At 36.0% G+C, this 24,453-nt stretch overlaps 1 protein-coding gene across 1 annotated transcript; it reads left to right on the plus strand.

The window, feature by feature from the left end:
- The first annotated feature begins 12,012 nt into the window (after nucleotides 1–12,012).
- Nucleotides 12,013–12,928, plus strand: LOC100027944 (olfactory receptor 508-like). Its single transcript, XM_001378060.4, has one exon. It carries the CDS (start codon nucleotides 12,164–12,166, stop codon nucleotides 12,926–12,928), a length of 765 nt encoding a protein of 254 aa, XP_001378097.4. The 5' UTR covers nucleotides 12,013–12,163.
- The last annotated feature ends 11,525 nt before the right edge of the window (nucleotides 12,929–24,453 follow it).

Raw genomic sequence — 24,453 nt, forward strand, 5'->3', positions numbered from 1 at the left:
AGGCCAAGCTAACATTGAGACCCCAAGTCCCTTACTAAGTCAACAGCAGCATGTTCACCCTTTGAAGTTCCATGCCCTAGCACAAGCCAGCAGTGAGAACACAAGCACTAGTATAAGATGTCCATAATGTGATCAACTGGTACAAACTCAAGAGGAGCTCCTAAGCTCCAGCACAAAGAAGTCTGCAGTGTGTCTGGCTGGTGTAAACCTATGGGGAGGCCCAGAGCCCTTTCCCATTCCCGCAGTGATGGCCTGAACCCTAGCATTGGGCAGTCTACATACAATAAGAGACTTAGCAAGTCACAAGTGGGGCTGGACCTGGCTCGTGGCACCCCACCTAATCATATAAAATTTTTTGGAGATGAAGAAAAACAAGGAATAGACTCAGTAGGGGATAGTGATATCAAAGCAGCTACACACAAAACTTCAAAGAAAAGTGAGAATTGGTCTGAAGCTCTGGAAGAGCTCAATAAGGATTTAAAAATCAAATAAGACAGGCAGAGAAAAATGGAGAAGAGAATTTAAAATGATGCAAGAAAAAATAACACTTTAAAAAGCAGAATTGACTAAATGGAAAAAGAACTACAAAAATCCAATGAAGAACAGAGTTCTTTAAAAAGGAGAATTGGCCGAATGGAAAAGCAAAAGCTCACTAAAGAAAATAATTTTTTTTTAATTTAAAAAAATTAAAAATTTAAAAATGAGAATTGGCAAGTGAATAAATTCATGAGATATGATAAAACAATAAATCAAGATCAAAAGAATAAAAAAGAAGAAAACATGAAACATCTCATTGGAAAAATAACTGACCTGGGAAATATATACAGGAGAAATAATCTAAAAATTATTAGACCTTCTGGAAGTCACAGTAAAAAAAAAACCCTAAATATTATACTACAAGAAATTATCAAAGAAAGCTTCTCCAATATTCTTAAACAAGAAGATAAAATAGAAATGGAAAGACTCCACCAATGACCTCCTGAAATAAATCCTGAAATAAATAATAACTCCCAGGAATTTTATAGCTAAATCTCAGAGCTCCTAGGCAAAGGAGAAAATATAAGCAGGTGGAAAGAAACAATTCAAATATCGCAGAGCCACAATCAAGATCACACAGGACTTAGCAGCTTCTACATTAAAGGATCAGAAGACTTGGAATACAATATTCTAGAAGACAAAGAAACTGGATTTACAACCAAGAATCATCTATCCAGAAAAACTGAGTATATTCTTTCAGGAGGAAAATGGTCATTTAAAAAATAAAAGATTACCAAGTATAAGGGTTAAAATATGGGTTTTTGACAAAATAAGAGAGCATCTTTTAATAATTTCAGTTTTAATGAGAATATAGTAGAGTTATAGATTAATATTATCCATTTAAGCCAGAGAAAAGAAAACTTCTAGCAGCTTTTAACAAATATATATATATATATATGTATATATATATATGTGTGTGTGTGTGTGTGTGTATATATATATAAAGAAAGAAAAGAGGAAAGAGAGATTACTAATCTTATACTCTATAAATATACCTAAAATTCCTAATACTACCTAAAATTTTCTAAAAACCCTACTCCAACTGTCTTCAAGGACAGAATTTTCTGCCTGGCCAGACCAGGCCTATTCTAACTTACTCTATTTTAAATTGATTCACTAACTACCTATCTATACTAATAAATAAACAGTCACCATCCACAACCTCCTTAAATAAGGTTTATCCTTCAGCTGCCAGTATTTAATTCCCAGATGCCCCTTGTCTCAGAGATAGACTACTGCTCCCTCAAGGTCCAGATGCAAAAGATCCTTTTTAAGGTTAAAGCCCAAAGCCCCCTCAGTAAGCTCAGGCCCAACTTCATATAACTAAACCCCAACCCACACTACCAGCAACCAACCCCAATGACCAACTCACACACAGAAGTCAAATTTCCTGCAACCATCAGCCCTAACTGTCCAACTCACCAAGTGCCAGCCTTAACTGCCAGTCTGCAACTAATGCTTGCTCAGCAGGCGGCTTCCCCTACCCCCCATTACCACTTCCTGTCACTTCCTGTAACCTGGGCTGCTTAATCCCTACACATCTCTATCATAAGAGGACCTCCAGGCCACCCATTAAATTAAATAAATTAAAGAATTCCTTTTTACACAAGCATTACTGATGAAGACACCAGATCTTAATAGAAAATTTGATTTGTAAATAACAAGTCTCAAGAAAAGTATAAGAAGAGAAATAAAGAAGAGAAAATTTGAGGGATTCAATAAGGTCACACTGTTAATAGTTCTATATGTAAAGATAATTTATAATCCTTAAATAAAAAATATCATTATTAGGACAATTTAGAAGGAGTATAAATAGACTCTATGACCAGGGGGGCTTTATAACAGGAATACAGGGCTATTTTAATATTAGGAAAGGCATCAGTCTAATTGATATCAATAACAAAACTAGCAGAAATTACATGATCATCTCAATAGATGCAGAAAAAACTTTGACAAAATACAACACCCATTCCTATTAAAAACTCTAGAAAACATAGGAACAAATGAGTCTTTCCTTAAAATGGTAAATAACATCTACCAAAATCATGAACAAATATCATCTGCAATGGGGATAAATTAGAAGCCTTTCCAGTAAGATCAGAGGTAAAACAATGATGGATGTTATCACCATTATTATTTATTATTGTACTAAAAATTCTAGCTTATCTCTTTTTGAAGATGATATGATGGTATACTTATAGAATCCTAAAGAAACAACTAAAAACTAGTTTAAATAATTAAGAACTTTAGCAAAGTTGAAGGATACAAAATAAATCCACATAAATCATCAGCATTTTTATATATTATTAACAAAGTCTAGTAGCAACAGATAGGAAGAAATTCCATTTTAAAAAGCTCTAGACAGTATAGAATACTTGGGAGTTTTCTTGTCAAGATAAACATAGATATTCATATATGAATACATTTGCAAAACACTTTACACAAATTAAATCAGATCTAAACAACTGGAAAATATTAGTAGCTCATAGATAGGCTGAGTTAATAGAATAAAAATGACAATTCTACCTTAATCTACCTACTCAATATCTGGACTACCATAAAATTAGTTTATAGAACTAAAAAAAATAACAAAATTTATCTGGAAAAACAAAATGTCAAGAATATCAAGGGAATTAATAGAAAAATGTGAAGGCTGACCAGTACTAAATCTGAAACTGTGCTATAAAGTAGTCAAATGAATCTGGTACTGGCTAAAAAATAGAATAGTGGATCAATGGAATAGATTAGATCCACAAAATATAGGGGTAAATGACCATAGCATTCTAGTGTTTGATAAACCCAAAGATCTAGCTTTGGGGCCAAGAATTCACTATTTGACAAAAACTTCTTGGAAAACAGTATGTAGAAACGATGATGTATACCAACATATGGTCAAAATGGGTTTATGATTTAGACATAAAGGATGATGCCATAAGCAGATTAGAGGAGCATAAAATAGTTTACAGGTATAGACGTGTAGAAAGAAGAATTTTTGACCAAACAAGAAATAAAAAACATACAAGACATGAAATGAATAATTTTGATAATATTTAGTTAAAAAGGTTTTGTAAAAACAAACACAATGTAATTAAGGTTAAAAATGAAATAGCAAATTTCATTGATAAAGACCCCATTTCTCAAATATACAGAAAAATCAGTCAACTTTATAAGAACTAAAGTCATTTCCCAATTGACAAATGGTCAAAGGATATGAACAAGCAGTTTTCAGATGAAGAAAACAAAGCTATATAATCATATGAAAAAATGTTCTAAATCACTCTTGATTATAGAAACACAAATTAAAACAGCTCTAATGTACCACCTCACACCTACCAAATTGGCCAATATTTCTGTAGCAGTCCAGCCCATAGGTATTATGGAGAGACAAGGATTGTGAATGGGCACATGGCCATTCTGCTCATGGCAATGAACTCTGTTCCCAGCATGGCTGGAGTTAGGGCTGGAAACCTTGCTTCCCTTTGTCTCACTCACCTGAGGATAAAAACTCCATCTTCACCTTGTTGTAATTTGCAATTATCCAATGGCAATACACTATGTAACTCATCAATATGTATTGAGGCATTATGTAACTTATCAATATGTATTGAGTTCATTTGCATATCAAAGAGATTAAATAGGGAAGCCTTGGCCAGTTCCTTGGATGATCTCACAGGTTTGCTCAACACTATCTTTCCACCTCTCTCTTTCCCCTCTGTCTCTACCTGAGGCCTGGCCTTAGGCCAGGTGTCTCTTTCTTTTCCAATGCTAATACCTAGCATTCTCTAATTCTCTCTATTAGTCTCTATTCATTCTCTTAGCTGAGCTATATCATCCTCTGACCAGTGAAGTGTTATATTGGGATCTCTGGATGGAAATAGCCTTTCAGTGATGTCCATTGATTGGAGCTTGGCTGCGGCTCCAAGATATTAATAATAACTGATCTCTGACTCATTATTGACATCTCAAAGTTGGCTCCCTCACGCTATTCGCGGGATCCAGAAGAGAGTTCTATCCCTTTTCTATTTTTCTACCATAAGGTTTCTCACTGGCTGGGAGGCTTTAATTTCAGTGAAGGAAACTAATAAATGTTGGAGGGAAGGTAACAAGAGTGGGGTACTAATGTATTGTTGGTGGAGTTGAGAACTGATCTAATCATCCTGGAGTGCAATATGGAACTGTGCCCAAAGGATGATGAAACTGTGTATATTTTTTTATATTTTAATACTACTAATAGGTCTGTATCCCAAAGAAGTAAAAGGGGGGGGGTAAAGGGTGAGAAAGGGGCCACATGTACAAAACTTTGTTCATTTTGTTTATTATTTATGCCCTTTTGTGGTTGTAAAAAATTGAAAATTCAGGGGATGTCCATCAACTGGGAATGGCTAAACAAATTGTGATATATGATGGAATACTGTGTTATGAGAAATTATGAGCAGCATGATTTAAGAAGGAGCTAGAAAGTTCTATATGAACTGACACAGAGTGAAATAAGGAGAACCAGAAGAACATTGTACAGAGTAACACCAATGTTATGGGGAGATCAACTGTGAAAGACTTATCTACTTTTAGCAATATAATGATCAGGACAATTGTGAAGGACTTATGACAAAGATTTCTGTCCACCTCCAGAAAAAGAACAATTGGAGCTAACATACAGATCACACCATATAATTTTTCATTTTAGTTTATTTGTGTTTTGCTGTGTGGGTTTTGGTTTTATATGAGATTTGCTTACAATAATGATCAATATGGAAGTATATGTTGCATGATAATATATGCATAATGCAAATCAAATCACCCTTTCCAGGGGGAGAGGGAGGAAAGAGAGAGAAATAGACAATTTGGATCTTATAATTTCAGAAAATATACATTGAAAATTGTTATTACATGGGTGTGGAGTGGAATTTTGATGGGGAAGCTTGCACAATCCAGAAGTAACTCTAATGAGCAGACAGGAAACCTAGAGAGATGCTTACAGAGAAAATACAGTATTTATTTAGGAAGGAGTAGAGGACAGAAGCACTGCCTGAGTGGTCAGTTCATAGAGAGGATGCCTCTATTGTTTGTTATGTAGAGGTAGGCTTCTTTTCTTCCTTCCCTCAAAGGCCTAGGTGAGCTAATCTACATAGGAGAGTTACAGGGATCATTGATCAGAAATTATTACTACTACTATTAATCCTCATGCTAACAATAATTGTGAATAATGCACTAATTTTTACTCGATATGCATATAATTAAAAAATATTTTAAAAATAAAAGCAAAATAAAATATTTATAGAAATAAAAAAGAATAAAATACTGTCTCTCTTTAGTCAATATATCCAAACCAAACTAAGGATTCTTTGGTATGTGGCTATTACAAATGCAAAGTATCCCTAAGCTCCTGTTGGTGCTTTCTTATTCTGTAGTTATGCTGTCAGTGAGACATAGAAAAAGTGAAAGTTTACAAGGATCATGAAGATTTCAGATTGTGTATATGTAGTGGGTTATTTGGGATGAGGATAAATCTTCCATGTTGAGGAGACTGAAAAGCCTGCTTCCTAAAAAGCATCATGATATGTAATTGAAATGCCTAGAAGTGATTGAAAGCAATCAGAGACCTTCTGTCACTAGTTGTGATAGCCACATGGAATCTCTATGAGTGCTTGTGAAATTGGAACTGGGTTGCATTACAAAAGTTACTCATCAGTCATGGTCTTTTTCTTGGCTTGGTAACTCTAGAGTTGCTGGCATTGTAGAAACAGCCTTAGCTGGCTGCTGAGGGGCTGTAGATGAGGGAAGCTATATTAGGCGTTTTGTTCCACAGAGCCAGCATGAATGTTTTCTATATAAACATAAGAAGATCAAGTGAGTGAGCCATCGAGAGGTGTGGGAATTGAGTATATGGCAGGTTTTGGCAGTAAGTCTGTCATTCCAGGTTGAGGAAGGACTTTCACTACCCAGCCTACCATTAGCTCAGACTCAGGCTCATCTAATTGTTATGCTACATTTGGATGTGAATTTAGTAGGGGATAACATTATGTAACAACTTCGTTAAGTATGAGCCCATTCTTGTGAGAGAGAGAATCAAAGGGAGAATGTGCTTCCCTTTCCAGGGATTCCAAGACAATTTTTAAAGACCTTTGATGAAGAGTGCTATCCTCATTCAGAGAAAGAATGCAGATTGAAACATAATTTTGGTAAGTATATTATTCTTGGGGTTTTTTGGTCTGTTTTCTTTTACACCATGATTTATATGGAAAAGTTTTCTGTGATTGCAAATATATCATCAATTAATCAAATTACTTGTCTTCTGTAGGAGGTGAGAGGAAGACAGTGTGAAAAAATATGGAACTCAAATTTTTAAAGGAATATTAAAAATTGTTTATAAAACTGAGAGAAAAATTAAATAAAAGGAATCTTTGGGAAAGAATAGAAGAGTAGAAAAATATTACATATAATTCAATTATTCCATCTAATTTAAAATTAGGTTATTTCAATGTAAAACTGGGCATATGTGAGAAAAGGAAAAATGTGTTGGGAAATATGGTTCAAGAACAAGAATAAAAAGAGTCCAAAAATTTTGATGTAATTGCATGGTTCAATAGAACATTGCTCCATAGAATAGAAGAAATGCTACATCTGGAGTAACACCTTTGGATTTGAGCAAGTCATTAAATGACGTTCTAACATAAGATATGGAACATCACTCAACTGAATGTGAGTAAAAGCCCATGGGGAGGTTGAGCCGCAAGAATCAACCTTATTTCCTCTGAAAATGTGCATGTGGTATTCCCATCTCATAGACCTTCCAAACCTTTTTATTTCCCTAGTGTTCTTCCTGAGTTCCTATCTATGGGTTTCAATATTCCAATAACGCATAACTTGCCTGGCTGAAAAGTCCCCAATCATTGGGTCCACTATATTGATCTCTTCATTAATTTGACCCTCCCTTCATTAATTCATTCAAAGGAAATTCCATTTAATGTACTAAAGCAACATACAAATATTACAATAATGTTACAAAACAGTTGATTGTGCAAGTTCCAATTTATCTTACTGTCCCTGTGACAAGATAGACTAATATACCTCAAGATCATTGAAAAGGGGTTCTTTATATCTTCTTTCCTTCAAAGGCAGAAGGGACAAGACTAAATCATTTTGACAAGTTCCAGAATCTCTTTTCCTCTCACATAGCCAGGGATTGAATGATTCTTATCTCTATGCCCTCAGAAGACTCACAGAATGTGTCAGTTGTCTGTCACCTATCATAACTTCTCTTATATGACCAGAGAATTTCATCAGGATCCTTGAAAAGATTGTCAGTGCTGCTTTTCCACATGGCTAATTTCTCCTGACAACCATTATTCTAGGATGCATAGTTCCACTAAGCTGAGGTACATAGACTTTCAGTCTCATTTGATTACATATGTAATATTATGGGCTGACCAAAATGAATCTGGTGAGATGATGAAGACACTCTTTATACCTAGTGAATATTGTTCCAACCACAACTGCCATGTGTTGATGCCAGGATGATTTTCAAGGGCTTCTATGACACATCATTCTAGATTGAATGTGTTTCTATTCAATTTTGTTCTTTAATTTTTAAAAGTCCTGGATAAACCTAGACAAAAAAAATTAACGAAGGCCCATGAGAATCTTGATAACTTCTCAAACAACTGTATGTTTTAATTGTCTTAATCACAGTGGATTTCAAATGGCATTTTAATGATGCAGCCTACATTTGCTATTAAAGTGCTCAAGGAATTATATCCCAAATGATAAAAGACCCAACATATATATGTTGATGCCATGGGAGGATACTAACTTTGAGTTAAAAATAGATATCACTGCTGTTCTTTGTTTTGCTATAAAAATACTTGGATCTGATTTTTGATTTGTAGCTCATGTCAGGGAGGTCTGGGCCTTATACAGTGCTGGAATTTATATTGATTTAAGGTGTGCATTAATACATTTCTCTCTAACTGTCTCTTACTCTCTCCCTTTGTTTCAGTGAGTGAGATTCATTCCTGATTTTGGCCTTCATGTTTCTGGTCCCCTGTAGTGTAATAAAAAGTCAAAGATTTGGAAGTGAAGTATATGCACAGAATATTATTTCACCTCTATGTAAGAAAATTTTGGTGGACCACAGGTCATATTATACATCTGGAAACACCACTACAAACAGTAAGTACTTGATGGAATATGGTTAGGTAAGGAAGGATACTTACATAAAAATGTCTTTGTATACATAGGTTATTTGTTTCCTGTGTTTTGCCCCAGTTCTGTAACTGTGGCCTTGGAGGAGGAATTTCACATATTTATGTGCTATTTGGTGTAGTGGAAAGAGAATTGAAATGGAAGTCAGGAGAGCTGGATTTGAATTCCATGTCTGAATTTTACTTTCTGTGACAATGATCATGGGCAAGTGACAGAATCTCTGTGTTCCTCAGTTATGTCATTTGTAAAATAAAAATTACTATTTTCTTGTAAAAGTTTAGAGGAAAGCAATTTATGAAATTTACATTTTTGTACTGAGTAATTAACAGTCCTGTTGTGTGATTATAATAAATGTGCTACCAATGTAAATGAGACAAAGTTTTCAAAAGTCTTTTGTTGCCTTGAATTCAATTAGTTTTTAAGTACTCATTATGCACAGGGCCCTAATGTAGGCACTGGAGATGCAAAAAATAAAATGCAAAACAGTCTTTAACCTTAGGATGCTTACATTCCATTGGTGAGAAAGAGATAAAATATTTACACATATAAGCAAATACAAGATATGTTGAGGAGGGACAGAGTTTCAGAAACTAGATTCTGTATAAGTAGTGATTGACAAGATGAAACACAAAGAAAGTTTGAGTTTCCAAGAAGCAGAGATAAGGTACTTCATTTTGAACATACAGGAGGGTCTGTAACAGAGATTCAGGTAGAATTCTGAGTCTAAGGAAGAGTCAGTAGGCCAATTTGGTTGAAATATACAGTATATGCTTAAGCATGAAGTGAAATAAATCGGAAAGGGAGGCCAGATTCAGACTGTGCAAAACTCGAAATATCAAGCTGAAGAATTGTTTTTGTTCTCAAGGCATCTATTCAAGGTTTGTGTAAACAAATGACATGATCCCCCATTGAGTTTAGGAAGAATATTTTTGTAAGGTTTTGAAGAATATTTTTGAGGATGATGAGAGTAAACATCTAATTAAGAGACTTTTGTAATAGTCCAAACGAAAGGAGATGGAAACTGGAGTTAGGGTGATGACTGTATGAGTAGACAAAAAAGAAGATGAGATATATATTGTGGAAATCAAATGTGAAGACTTGCCAGTTGACTGGTTGAGAAAGGGAATATGGAAAGAACAGCTGAGATTAATTCTAGGATTAAAAACCAAGGAAATTAGAAAGGTGGTGTGATGCTGAAAAAAAATGAACTATGTAGATACATGGCTTTAGGTAGAAGACTGGGCATGATATAACTTCTCTGTTGGACTCCAGGTTGAAATGATTTTTGAATACAAGGACAAATGCCCAAGAATTGGTGATGTGTGGACTGGAGTTGAGACATGATATATAGACTTTAAATTCATCTGGAAGGAGTTGTTAATGACAGAAGAAGCTAATAGACTGATTGAGAAGCTATAGAAAGAAAGGAGAAGGCCTAGGACAGAGCCTGGGGCACATACATGATAAAGAGACTGCACTGCAGCCAAGACCTGGAAAAGGAAGCTGAGAAGGAAAGGTTAGATAGGAATTTTTCAATGGGGAAAACATAGGGTTAGAAAAGGAGAGATGGGATCAATAAAAGAAGAAGGGTTTGGAACTAGCCAAAAGGATAGATATGTTTTCAGAAAATGGAGTAGAAACAATAGAGGTTGATTTTGAGGAATTTGCAATTGTAGAAGAGAAAAGAAAAGGAGTTCATGGGGACAGCCTCTCTTTGGTCAGAAAAGTATGATGCAAGGTCCTCAGGTCAGAGGGAAGAAGAGTAAAGGAGGAGTTGTAAAATTCATCCTGCCTTTCACATTTTTTTTCATCAAGGGCTTCTTTTTCCTTGTGGTCACAAAGAATGTGTTGGATCATAGACCCATAAGTGAATGTTATAGTCATGAATTACTATTTGCTGAATCTTAATATTTTATATCTTATTTTATGAGATTTAGAAGAGAACAACAATGAGATTAGGGAGGAGAGTAATTAGAATATTCCAGGAAAAAGAAACCCAATAGTTAAGGACATTTCTTTTAACTTAAGCATTAACAAATACAAACTTTTAAACACAGTTTGTTCTTTAAAAGGAATATGATATATATGTATATATATATATACACACATGCAAAGTTGAGTTTTTCTTTTTCTTTTGTAAATTTTCAAACATTTTTTGTTATTCCTTCCCTCCACTCCTGTCTATAACTCCTCACTTAGCTACTTTTCCCCACGCCTAGTGGCAGCTCTCCCTTACAAGAGATATGTATAATCAAGAAATACCAATCAATAGATAAACCATGTATGAGATTGCATGTCTTATTCTCTACCTTCTCTAAGCCTTCTAAGAAGGAAGAGGTAAATATTTTTTCAAGTCCTTTCAAGACACAATTTGTCACCACTTTGGTCTCAGTTCTGATGACTTTCAAAGTTGTTTACCCTCTCATGATTCTTGTGATCATCATATATATTCTTCTGCTTTATCAGCTAATAAACTGTTTCCATGTTACTACTTCAAGGAATACATGTTCATTACTTCTTATGGCATAATAAATTGCCACTACGTTCCTGTACGACAGTTCACTGAACTATTCTCCAACTGAAGGGAGAAACATGTAAATGGAATATGGTTACTACAGGTTGAGAAAGTGAAATAAAGCCTTACTATGCTTAGAAATAATCATTTCCAAAGCTCTTTGCAATAAGGTCAAGTTTAGGAATAAAGGAAGAGAAAGAGATATAGAATCCAGATTCCTCATTTCTCCTCATTTGTGATTTCAGAGCAGAAAGGTCATTTTGGAATCCAGAACTTTCTTCATAATTAAGGAGTATGAGATGGATAACATTTTTAATTGTGAAAGTTGATCTTCTGAGACATCTAGAACACAAAACAGGCTCTATTTTGTTGGAATCAATTAAGCAAAGCATTTACTTAGCAAAATAGCAAGTACACATTTGTATAGAGTTTGCATATATTTAAGGGAATAAATTGTCCTCTCCTTACTTTTCCACTCTGTCAAAATGGAAAAATTAGCAAATGATACAGGATTGTTGGTCCATGGAGAAAACTATGTTCATCTCTACTTTGTTTTTTTAAGCACCCTGCCATGGAGTATAGGAATATAATATGGAATTAAGTTAATAGAATGGGCTTGTAGGAGGTGCTCAGTGAATGTGTCCTATATACTTCAATCGACAAAACCAAATCTTAGTTCTATGATCTATTTTAATTTCATTTTCTTTTGTCTAATAGGCACACTTTCCAGGACAGATGTTTGGCAATAACTGCACTGCTGTGACTGAATTCATTATTTTAGGGTTGACAGATGATCCAAGTCTTCGTATCATCCTCTTTGTGATATTTCTAGGTGTCTATATTGTCACAGTAGTTGGAAACCTTAGCATAATCATATTGATCAGAAAGAGCTCCCAGCTTCAAACTCCAATGTACCTTTTCCTCAGTCACTTGGCATTTCTGGACCTTGGATTTTCCTCATTTGTCACACCTCTCATGCTTACGAGCTATGTGAGGGAAATAACCTTAATCTCTTTTGGAGGCTGTTTGACCCAATTTTGTTTTACATCTACTTTTGGAAGTACTGAGTGCTTCTTGCTGGCTGTCATGGCTTATGATAGGTATGTGGCCATTTGTAGCCCCCTACTCTACTCCACCAACATGTCTACTAGGGTCTGTACTCTGTTACTTACCACATCCTACCTGAGTGGTTTTATAAATGCTTGGACTTTTACTGGTTGCTTATTGAATCGATCCTTCTGTGGACCCAATAAGATTAGTCACTTTTTTTGTGATTATTCACCACTTTTGAAGCTTTCCTACTACCAAGATGATCTTGCTGAAGTTCTTCCTGCTGTCTCTGCTGGATTAGTACTTATGATAACAGCGTTCATTATAATAATCTCCTATGTGTATATCGTTTTCTCTGTCCTTAAGATAAGCTCTTCTAAGGGAAAATCCAAAGCTTTCTCAACTTGTACCTCTCACCTCACAGCAGTCACTCTGTACTATGGGACCATTACTTTCATGTATGCAATGCCTAAATCCACCTATTCAACAGAGCAGAACAAAATAGTGTCTCTTTTCTATAGTATGATGATTCCCATGTTGAATCCCATCATTTACAGTCTAAGGAACAATGAAGTAAAAGGTGCCTTGAGAAAACTGATGCTTAGGAGACACTTTTTTTCATGAATTCAATTAAATGCATTATTTTAAAAAACATTTCTTATTTATTTTAAATATTCTTTTCTTTTTAAGTTTTGAGTTCCAATTTCTCCCCCTTCCTACCATCTACTTCCACACTCATTGAGAAGGCAAGCAATATATCAATTATGCTTTTGATATCATGCAAAAAGGATTTCTATATTAGCCATTTTATAAAAAGCAAAAAGTGACACCTCACACCCTACACCAAGATAAATTCAAAATGGGTGAGTGACTTAAACATAAAGAAGGAAACCATAAGTAAATTGGGTAAACACAGAATAGTATACATGTCAGACCTTTGGGAGGGGAAAGACTTTAAAACCAAGCAAGACATAGAAAGAATCACAAAATGTAAAATAAATAATTTTGACTACATCAAATTAAAAAGCTTTTGCACAAACAAAACCAATGTAACTAAAATCAGAAGGGAAACAACAAACTGGGAAAAAATCTTCATAGAGACCTCTGACAAAGGTTTAATTACTCAAATTTATAAAGAGCTAAATCAACTGTACAAAAAATCAAGCCATTCTCCAATTGATAAATGGGCAAGGGACATGGATAAGCAGTTCTCAGATAAAGAAATCAAAACTATTAATAAGCACATGAAGAAGTGTTCTAAATCTCTTATAATCAGAGAGATGCAAATAAAAACAACTCTGTGGTATCACCTCACACGTAGCACATTGGCTAACATAACAGCAAAGGAAAGTAATGAATGCTGGAGGGGATGTGGCAAAGTAGGGACATTAATTCATTGCTGGTGGAGTTGTGAACTGATCCAACCATTCTGGAGGGCAATTTGGAACTATGCCCAAAGGGCGACAAAAGAATATCTACCCTTTGATCCAGCCATAGCACTGCTGGGTTTGTACCCCAAAGAGATAATGGACAAAAAGACTTGTACAAAAATATTCATAGCTGCGGTCTTTGTGGGGCCAAAAACTGGAAAACGAGGGGATGCCAATCAATTGGGGAATGGCTGAGCAAATTGTGGTATATGTTGGTGATGGAATACTATTGTACTAAAAGGAATAATAAAGTGGAGGAGTTCCATGGAGACTGGAACAACCTCCAGGAAGTGATGCAGAGTGAGAGGAGCAGAACCAGGAGAACATTGTACACAGAGACTAATACACTGTGGTATAATCGAACGTAATGGACTTCTCTATTAGTGGCGGTGTAATGTCCCTGAACAATTTGCAGGGATCTAGGAGAAAAAAAACACTATTCATAAGCAAAGGATAAACTATGGGAGTAGAAACACAGAGGAAAAGCAACTGCCTGAATACAGCGGTTGAGGGGACATGACTGAGGAGAGACTCTAAATGAACACTCTAATGCAAATATTATCAACATAGCAATGGGTTCAAATCAAGAAAACATGTAATGCCCAGTGGATTTACGTGTCGGCTATGGGGGGTGGGGGGGAGGAAAAGAAAATGATCTATGTCTTTAATGAATAATGCTTGGAAATGATCAAATAAAATATTTTTTAAAAAAGCAAAAACGTGAGAAAATTATATTTCAGTTTATTCCTAAAGTTGATCAGTTCTCAATATTTTCAGAATCCTTTTAGATCATTGTTTCAACCAGAGTAACTACATCTTTCACAGCTAATCATCATTCCTACATTGCTGCTCCTCCCAGTTTTTCCTCTTCTCTTTGTATCAATTCATATGGTTCTTGTCAAGTTTTCCTGAAACTACCCCTCATTATTTCTTATAGTACAAGAATCCATCATAATCAGATACCACAATTTGGTAAACTATAATCCAATTGATAAGCAATTCTTTGCCACAACAAAAGAGCTGCTATAAATATTTTTGTGCAGATAGATCCATATGCTTGTTCTTTGATATCTTTCTACTCCACACCTAGTCCTGGTATAACTGGGTCAAAAGTTATGCACAGTTTTAATGAACTTTGCCCATAGCTTTACATATTTCTCCAGAATGATTAGACCAATTCTCTACTCCACCAGCAGTTTATTAGCATACCTATTTTCCTTCTTTCCCTCTAGCATTAGTGATTTCTGATAGCTGCAAAGTGGTACCTTAGAGTTGTCTTCAATTGTATTTCTCTAAGCAATATTGATTTAGAGCTATTATTATATAAACTGAATTAATCTTCTGAAAATTGCCTCTTTATATCCTTTGACATTCATCAACTGGGGAAATAGCTCTTATTTTTATAAATTTGAATCAGTTCTCTAATGAGTATATAGTTGAGAATTGAGGCCTTCACAAGAGAAACATGTTATAAAAATGTCTGATTTACATGGTCTATAATGTAGTTCCCATAATTATATCTTTCAATAAGGGCATTTGTGCTTTTCCTTTGCCTGAGATCATGAGATCTGCCTACTTTTTACATCATCAGCAGCCTATTAGGTTCTCCTCCAGCTCTTTATTTTAGGTCTATGTGGATCCTCCTGCTTCAAGTATGTTTCTTATAAACAACATATTGTTGGATTCTTTTTATAATTCATTCTATTTTCTGCTTCCATTTTATCTGTGAGATCATTCCATTCACATTCATAGTTATGATTATTGTGTATTTCCCTCCATCCCTTTTCTTTCATTTTATTTTCTTCCCCTCCCCCCCCCTCTCTCTCTCTCTCTCTCTCTCTCTTTCATTCTGAAAAGTCCATTTCTTATCACCCATCTCCCTCATCTTTCTCTTAACCTCTTCCCCTCACATTTCCCTGTTGGGTTATTTGCATTTGTATATACAATTTCATGGGTGTGTATGAATGAATACACACACACATATATATATATATATATATATATATATATAAATTACATGTGTATATATGTATCATTCTATCTTTTATATCTTTTTACTGACTGCTTCTCATGGCTATTATGCTTTGCTCCTCCACCTTTGCCACTTAGTTTCTCTGCCTCTCCTCAAGACAGGTAAAGTTCCACTTTTTGCAAGAAATATTTTGGGGCATCACAAGGTAATAATAGTTTCCTCTTTACGATGACTTTTCATCTACTCTGCCTATATTTTGTGTAAACCTAATTATACACATAGTGTTTCTTCCAATAGAATATGAGCTTCTACATGGCAGGAAATGTTTAATGCTTTTATTTACATTCCAAATTATAACATAGTGTGCAGCAGATAGTAAACACTTCAAATACTTCTTGACTAACCATTGTCTTAACTATTTTCCTTTAGATGTTCTCTATTTTTCTGTTTTCCTAAAATAATGCGTCTTGTTCTGAACATGATATTCCACATGTGATCTTATCAAGGCAGAATCCAGTGGAATTATCACTTTCCTAATTGTTAATCCTTTACTTCTCTAACTCAAACTAAATTTCTATTCATTCTTCTGGCTGACAGAATGCACTAGTCAAAATTAATTATTTTTCCCATTTCTTTGTAATCTTCATTTTTTCAAGTACTAATTAAACATTTAACTTTGATTATAATTTTACATGATCTTTTTGGTGCATTTTTTTCTGCCTTTTACTCATTTATATCCATTGGTCACTTCATTTGTAGGCTAACTGTGAGGAAAATGCTCATGGTAGGCCTTCTTTCCAGGGAACAGCAACATATTCCTAATGTACAGAGGTACTAGAATGTATGTCAACCCCAAGTTGCTAATCTGGGCCAACACTGACTATTCACAATCTCTGCTATGTTCATCGTGTGCCTAAGTAAAGAACTAGACTCATGCTTTTACCCACTTTTTGTTATAAGGAAAAGTTAAGTTAAGGAGGAAAGTGTGTAAGTTTGCAAAGGACCAGCAGGAAGATTCTGGAACTTTGAAGGAAGGGTTAGACTGGTCCTCCGGCTGTTAGCTGTCTCTCTCTGGAGATGTCTAGAGGTGATGGCTACATTTCTTTAATGGCTGATCCTGTCCTTGATATCGTCCTGCTTGCTGTCTTGGTTGCTGTATTTCCTTGAAGCAGAACCTGGTGATCCTGACCAACCATCTCCACTGATTGTGAGAGCAGACCCAAGTTCTTTTTGGATCTAAGACCTTCCCTGGACCCTATCAGGCTTACACAGAACCTTTCCTTAATACCAACTAAGGGGGGTTTATTTGTAGCTTAGCCAAAAATAGGGACTGGCATTTTAGGCAGTGAGAAGAGGATTAGAGTAGGAAATCACTCTGAAGAATCTCTGTGAAAAGACATTAGATCCTGGGGTATTAGTTAGAAAATTGGCTTTAGATTATCCCATACCCTTCTAGCTCATTCTTTTGTTATTAAACCTATTTTCCCATTTCACTGAGTGATCTGTGTGTGTACTCTCAGACCACACTCTGCCTAGCTGGGTCTTACTGGCCTTTCCAAACCACAAATAATCTTCTGACACTGACCCAACACAATTCATCCCAACTTCCCTCCCTTTTACATTTTGGAAGTTATAGGATGAAAATTAATGTGATCCTCTTTAATTAGTTTTAAAGTTCTCAGGCAGAAAGATCCTGACAGTTTACAACAGCCTTTATTTTCTGTAATGTTCTTGTGAAATCTGCCACTGCCCCTCTTTCTTGAACCATTGCAGAAATATACAGAAGACTGAACAAATTTTACAATAATGAGTTCTTACTCTATTCATAAATGGTCAAAGGATATGAACAGAAAGCTTTCAGAAGAAGAAATCAAATACACATATAAGATACTCTAAGTCACTTTTGATGAAAGAAATAGAAATTAATAAAACAACTGTGGGAAACCACCTAATGCTTTATTCATTGTCTGATTCATCGGAAGAGAAAAATGACAAATATTGAGAGGATATGGAAAAATAGAGACCCTAAGGTACAAACGGTAGGGTTGTGAATTGTTTCAACTATTTGGAAAACAACTTGGAATTATACCCAAAGAGTTATGTGCATAACCACTGACTCAGCACTACATCCTTGATTCACTATTAGGTTTGTAGCCCAAGAAGATAAAAGAAAAGGAAAAGGATATCTGAGTGCTAAAATATTTAGATTAGTTCTTTTTGTGGTGGCAAATAATTGGAAATTGAGGAAATGTGCATCGATTGGGGAATAGTTGCACAACTTTGGTATGTCACTGTGATAGTATATATTATTGTGATATAAGAAATGATGAGCAAGATGTCAGCAGAAAAACAAATGGAAAGACAACATGAACTGATACATAATGAAATGTACATATTAAGTATGATATTGTATGATCTACTTTTGAATGGCAGATATCCTAAGAAATACAATGATCCAAAACAAATTTTAAAGACCATTAACAAAAAACGGTATCCATCTCCATAGAAAGAATCAATGGCACCTGAATACAGAATAAAGCACTTTTAAGCATTTTATTATTCTTGGGAGCTTTTCAGTCTGTGTTTTCTATTATGACAAGGCTAATATTGAAATATTTTCCATGACTTGAAATATACAAACTGTACCAAAGTCTTTTCCTTCTCAAAGAAGAGGGAGGAGAGGAGGGAGGGAAAAATATGAAACACCATATTTTTTAAAATGAATATTAAAATTTTTTAAATGAAACTAGCAGATCCAAGGAAAATTTGATGTAAACATTTTAAAACAAAGACTGAGGAAGTAGAGAAATATTATCAATAATAATGCCATTGTAAGAGCAGGATGCAAAGGAAAAGATGGAACATTGGAAGAAGAGGTGGTTGAAGGGCAAAGACTTGGTAGCAGAGGATCATGGGAAAGAAGAACACACCTGGAAGAGCTCTGAGAGGAACTCTGGGATTTTTAGCTGGGATCTAAAGGTGGCAGGAAGCACTTTTCCTTGCTGGAGATCTTGTTAAGAGCTAACTGAAAGATTGCCAAGTGACAAGCTCTGGGATTTCTCCAGAAGAGTTGATTCTACATCTTAATATCTCTAAGAGTCACTCCACCTAGACTTCTACCTTTCAGCACATCACAGGCTCTTTTATACCTACAAACACCATCTCCATAGATAATCATTACAGCCATCTAACATAAAATTACATTATTTCCATTTAAAGTTGAGCATAGGTGAGAAGAGTGAAAAATATATTTGGAAATATGGTTCAAGAGTATGAAATTAAGAGTCCAAAGGCTTGTGATCAAGTTCTCTGGTTCATAGGACAATGTTTCAAAGAACTGAAAAGATGCTACATCGGGAATAACAGTTCTGAATACAAGCAAGCCACTAAATAACAACCTAATCTGAGATACACACATCATTCAACTGGATATAAGAAAAAGTCCCTGGGGAGCTCCATCCAGTCCTTGAAAGTGAACATTTAGTCTGATCTTCTGATCTTCCAAACTTTTATATTTCCCTAGTGTTTTGGGGGGTTCCTATTTTTTGGGATTGTATATTCCAATAATTTATAACTTGCCTGGGTCAAAAGTTCCCAATCAGTATCCTTGAGGACTTCCGGGTAATCATGGCTGCAATCTAGACGCCACACGCTTCCTCTCCCTGGGACCAAATGAAATAGACTACATCAAAGGAGCATAAAAATCACCTTTGGAGGAACAGAAGGACACCCCAGTACTCCCCAGTACTCCCCAGTACCCCACAGAGGCGAAGGTAGGTGGGGTTTGAACATTTCCACACTATAATAAGGAGGAAACGCTTGCACAAAAACGTGAACTGAGCCGCCCTTCCCTCCCCCCCCACCTCACCGACCAAACCAGAGTGAGCTACCGGAGCACTCACTGGTACAGCGAGTGAGTGGGGAACATCTCTGTCTGGGGGGGGGGGGGCACTCCAGGGTCCTTGGGATCTGGAGACTGCCAGGAAAAACGTCTCAGGGCAGTTTCATGGGAGAACCCTGCGCTGACCATGGGGGTCCGCGAAGCTGTACTTGGGGTGGTTGCGCGGAACATCTGGGCGGAGCTAAACACAAGGGGCGGACCATGCGCTGATTGTCTGGGCAGAGCTGAACACCTGGGCAGTAGCTGTGATCAGGGCCCCAGCGCTCTAAGAAACCTTGGAGGCTGGGAAGAACTAGTCTGAGGCAACCTAAATTCACAGAAAACCCGCCCATATCACCCAGACCCCAGACCAAAAAGGAAAGGGGAATAAAACCACCAAAGGGATGGCTCACATGGCCCAAAATCAAGCCTCCAGGAGGAAAGGGAAAAAGGTGACTATTGAAAACTTTTATGGTGGAAGTACCCAAGGAAAAGAAGAGAATGAGGATGAAATCCAAAAAAAATCAGAACATGCCTCCCAAAATGGAAACTATCAACAAGCTCTGGAAGATCTCAAACTAGAACTTATCCAAAAGATGGAAACCTGGAAAGAAAAATGAAGGAAAGAGATCAGCAGTCTGACAGATAAGACTACTCAATTAGAAAAAGAGCTCAAAGCATCCAATAGAAGGGCAGACAAAGCTGAAAAGCAAAACCAGTCCCTAACGACCAGAATTAAGCAAGTCGAAGAAAGTGAGATCATAAAACAACAAGAATCAATAAAGCAAACTCAAAAAATTAATGAATTAGAAGAAAACATAAAATATCTCACTGAGAAGGTCACAGACTTGGAAAACTGAGGGAGAAGAAAAAACCTCCGAATTATTGGTCTCCCAGAAAACCCAGAGATAAACAATAAACTCGAGCAGTATATGACAAACCCAAAGATTCCAGCTTTTGGGACAAAAATCCACTATTTCATAAAAACTGCTGGGAAAATTGGAGGAAAGTGTGGGAAAGATTAGGTTTAGATGAACACCTCACACCCTACACCAAGATAAATTCAAAATGGGTGAATGACTTGAACATAAAGAAGGAAACTATAAAAAAATTAGGCGAACACAGAATAGTATACATGTCAGACCTTTGGGAAGGGAAAGACTTCAAAACCAAGCAAGAATTAGAAAGAGTTACAAAATGCAAAATAAATAATCTGGAATACATCAAATTAAAAAGGTTTTGTACAAACAAAACCAATGTAACCAAAATCAGAAGGGTAGCAACAAATTGGGAAACAATCTTCATAAAAACCTCTGACAAAGGTTTAATTACTCAAATTTACAAAGAACTAAATCAATTGTACAAAAAATCAAGCCATTCTCCAATTGATAAATGGGCAAGGGACATGAACATGCAGGTTCTCAGCCAAAGAAATCAAAACTATTAATAAGCACATGAAAAAGTGCTCTACATCTCTTATAATCAGAGAGATGGAAATCAAAACAACTCTGAGGTATCACCTCACACCTAGCAGATTGGCTAAAATGACAGCTATGGAAAGTAATGAAAGCTGGAGGGGATGTGGCAAAGTGGGGACACTAATTCATTGCTGGTGGAGTTGTGAATTGATCCAGCCATTCTGGAGGGCAATTTGGAACTATGCCCAAAGGGTGATAAAAGACTGTTTGCCCTTTGATCCAGCTATAGCACTGCTGGGTTTGTACCCCAAAGAGATAATAAGGAAAAAGACTTGTACAAGAATATTCATAGCTGCACTTTTTGTGGTGGCCAAAAATTGGAAAACGAGGGGATGCCCTTCAATTGGGGAATGGCTGAACAAATTGTGGTATATGTTGGTGATGGAATACTATTGTGCTAAAAGGAACAATAAAGTAGAGGAATTCCATGGAGACTGGAACAACCTCCAGGAAGTGATGCAGAGCGAAAGGAGCAGAACCAGGAAAACATTGTACACAGAGACTGATACATTGTGGTTCAATCGAAGGTAATGGACTTCTCCATTAGTGGCAATGCAATGTCTCTGAACAATCTGCAGGGATCTAAAAAATACTATCCACAAGCAGAGGATAAACTGTGGGAGTAAAAACACCAATGAAAAGCAACTGCTTGACTACAGGGATTGAGGGGATATGACTGAGGAGAGACTCTAAATGAACACTCTAATGCAAATACCAACAACAGGGAAATGGGGTCGAGTCAAGAACACATGTGATAACCAGTGGAATCATGTGTCGGCTATGGGAGAGGGAAAGGTGGGGGGGGGGGGGGAAGGGAAGGAGAAGAAAATGATCTTTGTTTCCAGTGAATAATGTTTGGAAATGACCAAATAAAATAATGTTTAAAATTAAAAAAAAAGTAAAAAAAAAGTTCCCAATCACTGGATCCTCCATCTTGATTTTTCCCTTAGTTTAATTACTTCCTTCAGTAATTCACTCATAGCCAATTCTTTTTAATACACTGAAAGTAATACCCAAATATAATGTTCTAAAATAATTGATTAGACAAACACCAATTTAGCTTACTGTCTTCTCTGACATAATAACCTAACTCACTTGAAGATCTTTGTAAGGAGGTTCTTTCAAGCTTCCCTCTTTCAAAGGCAGAGAGGACAAGATGAAATCACTTTGCCAAGTCCCAGAATCTCTTTTGTTCTTGTATTACTAGGGAGTGAAAGATCTTTATCTCTTGGCCCTCAGAAAACTCACAGAATATGTCAATTCTCTAGTAGAAAATCTTTATCACCTCTCATAACTGCTCTCATATTCCAAGGGAATTTTATCAGGATCCTAGAAAAGATGATCAATACTGACTTTCCACATGACTAATTTTCTTCACTATGAAAAGAACCATTATTCTCAGATCTCCAGTTTACCATAATCTGAGTTACACAGCCTCATTTAGATATATGTGTAATTTTGATGGGTTGTAGGCTAACCAAAATGAATCTGATGAGGTGATGAAGACATTCTTCAAACCTAGTGAACATTGTCCCACCCACAACTGCCACATGTTGATGCCAGAATGAGAGTTTCCATGGCACATCATACTAGATTGGATATGCTGCCATTCAATCTTCTCTTTTGCTTTTTAAAAATCCTGGATAAATTTAGACAAAGAAAAAATAAATGAAGGCTCCAGAGAATTTGGAGAACTTCTCACATAATTCCTCTGTGTGTGTGTAATCTTCTTTATCCCAGTGGATTTCAAATGGCACTTTAATGATGCAAGTTATATTCATTGTTAGACTACTAAAGGAGTGAAATCCCAAATGCTATATAAAACTCGTCATAAATATGTGGATGTCACGTGAAGATAATACCTTGCAGTCTAAAGCTATCATTTTCTTGCAACAATAGATATCACTGCTATTCTCCATTTTGCTTTACAAATACTTAGTCCTGACTTTTTATTTGTAGCTCATATCAAGGAGGCCTTCATCTTTTACTGTGATGGACTTTATATTGATTTCAGGTGTGCATGAAGCTTTAATACATTTCTCTCTGTCTCTCTGTCTTTGTCTCTGTCTCTGTCCCTCTGTCTCTGTCTCGGTCTCTTTGTCTCTGTCTCTGTCTGTCTGTCTGTCTGTCTGTCTCTCTCTCTCTCTTTCTCTCTCTATCTCTCTGTTGTTTTGTTTCAGTGAGTGAGATTCATTCCTGATTTTTGTCTTCAAGTGTCTGGTTCCTTGTAGTGCTATAAAAAGTAAAAGATTTGGAAGTGAGGTATGTACATAGAACATTATATCAGCATCTTAGTAACTAAATTGTGGTTGACCACAGGTCTTACTGTACATCTGGAAACACCACTACAAACAATAAATACTTGATGGAACATGGTTAGGTATGGAAGGATACTTACATAAAGATCTCTCTGTATACATAGGTTATTTGTTTCCTGTGTTTTGCCCCACTTCTCAAATTGTGGCTTTGGGAGGAGGAATTTCACTTATTTAGTTACTGTTTGTGCAGTGGAAAGAGAATTGAAATTGAAGTCAGGAGAACTGGATCTGAATTTCATGTCTGAATTTTACTTTCTGCAACAATGATCACAGGCAAGTGACTGAATCTCTGTGTTCCTCAGTTATCTCATCTATAAAATAAAAATAACTGTTTTCCTCCAAAAACCATGGTAGGAAAGTAATTTATGAAATTTACATTCTGATGTCATTATCAATGATCCTGTTTCCAGATTATAATGATTATGCTGCCAATATGAATGAAGCTTTCAAGTCTGTTTCAATGCTTTGAATTCAACTATGTTTTTATGTGTTCATTTTGCACAGGACCCTGTTGTAGGTACTGGAGATACAAAGGAAATAAAATGAAAAAGAATCCTTAATCTTTTGGTGTTTACATTCCATTGCTGAGGAAGAGATAAAATGTTTACACGAATAAGTAAATACAAGATAAATTGAAGAGGGACAGAGTTTTAGAAGCTAGACTCCATGTAAGTTGTGATTGCCTAGGTGAGACACAAAGGAAGCTTGAGATTCTAAGAAGCAGAGATGAGGTGCCGAATTTTGAGCATAAAGAAGATAAGAGAGATGCAGGTAGATTTCTGAGTCTGAGGAAGAGTCAATAGGCCAGTTGGATTATAATATAGAGTATGTGTCTAAGTGTAAAATGAAATTTAGATTGAGATTGTGCAGGATTCTAAATAACAAGGTGAAGAAGTGTTCTTTTATCCTCAACGCAATAGGGACCTTTTCAAGAGTTGTGTAAACAAATGACATGGTCAGCCATGGGCCTTAGGAAGATCATTTTTGAAGTTTTTTGAAGAATAGTTTTGAGGAAGGAGAAAATTAATTTCAAATTAAGAGGCTTTTGTAATAGCCCAAATGAGAGAAGAT

Source organism: Monodelphis domestica, chromosome 6 (assembly GCF_027887165.1).
Source record: "Monodelphis domestica isolate mMonDom1 chromosome 6, mMonDom1.pri, whole genome shotgun sequence".
Lineage (NCBI taxonomy): Eukaryota > Metazoa > Chordata > Mammalia > Didelphimorphia > Didelphidae > Monodelphis > Monodelphis domestica.

Coding starts and splice junctions, on each gene's coding strand:
- LOC100027944 (XM_001378060.4), top strand. CDS start 12,164: ATGTACCTTTTCCTCAGTCACTTGGCATTTCTGGACCTTGGATTTTCC.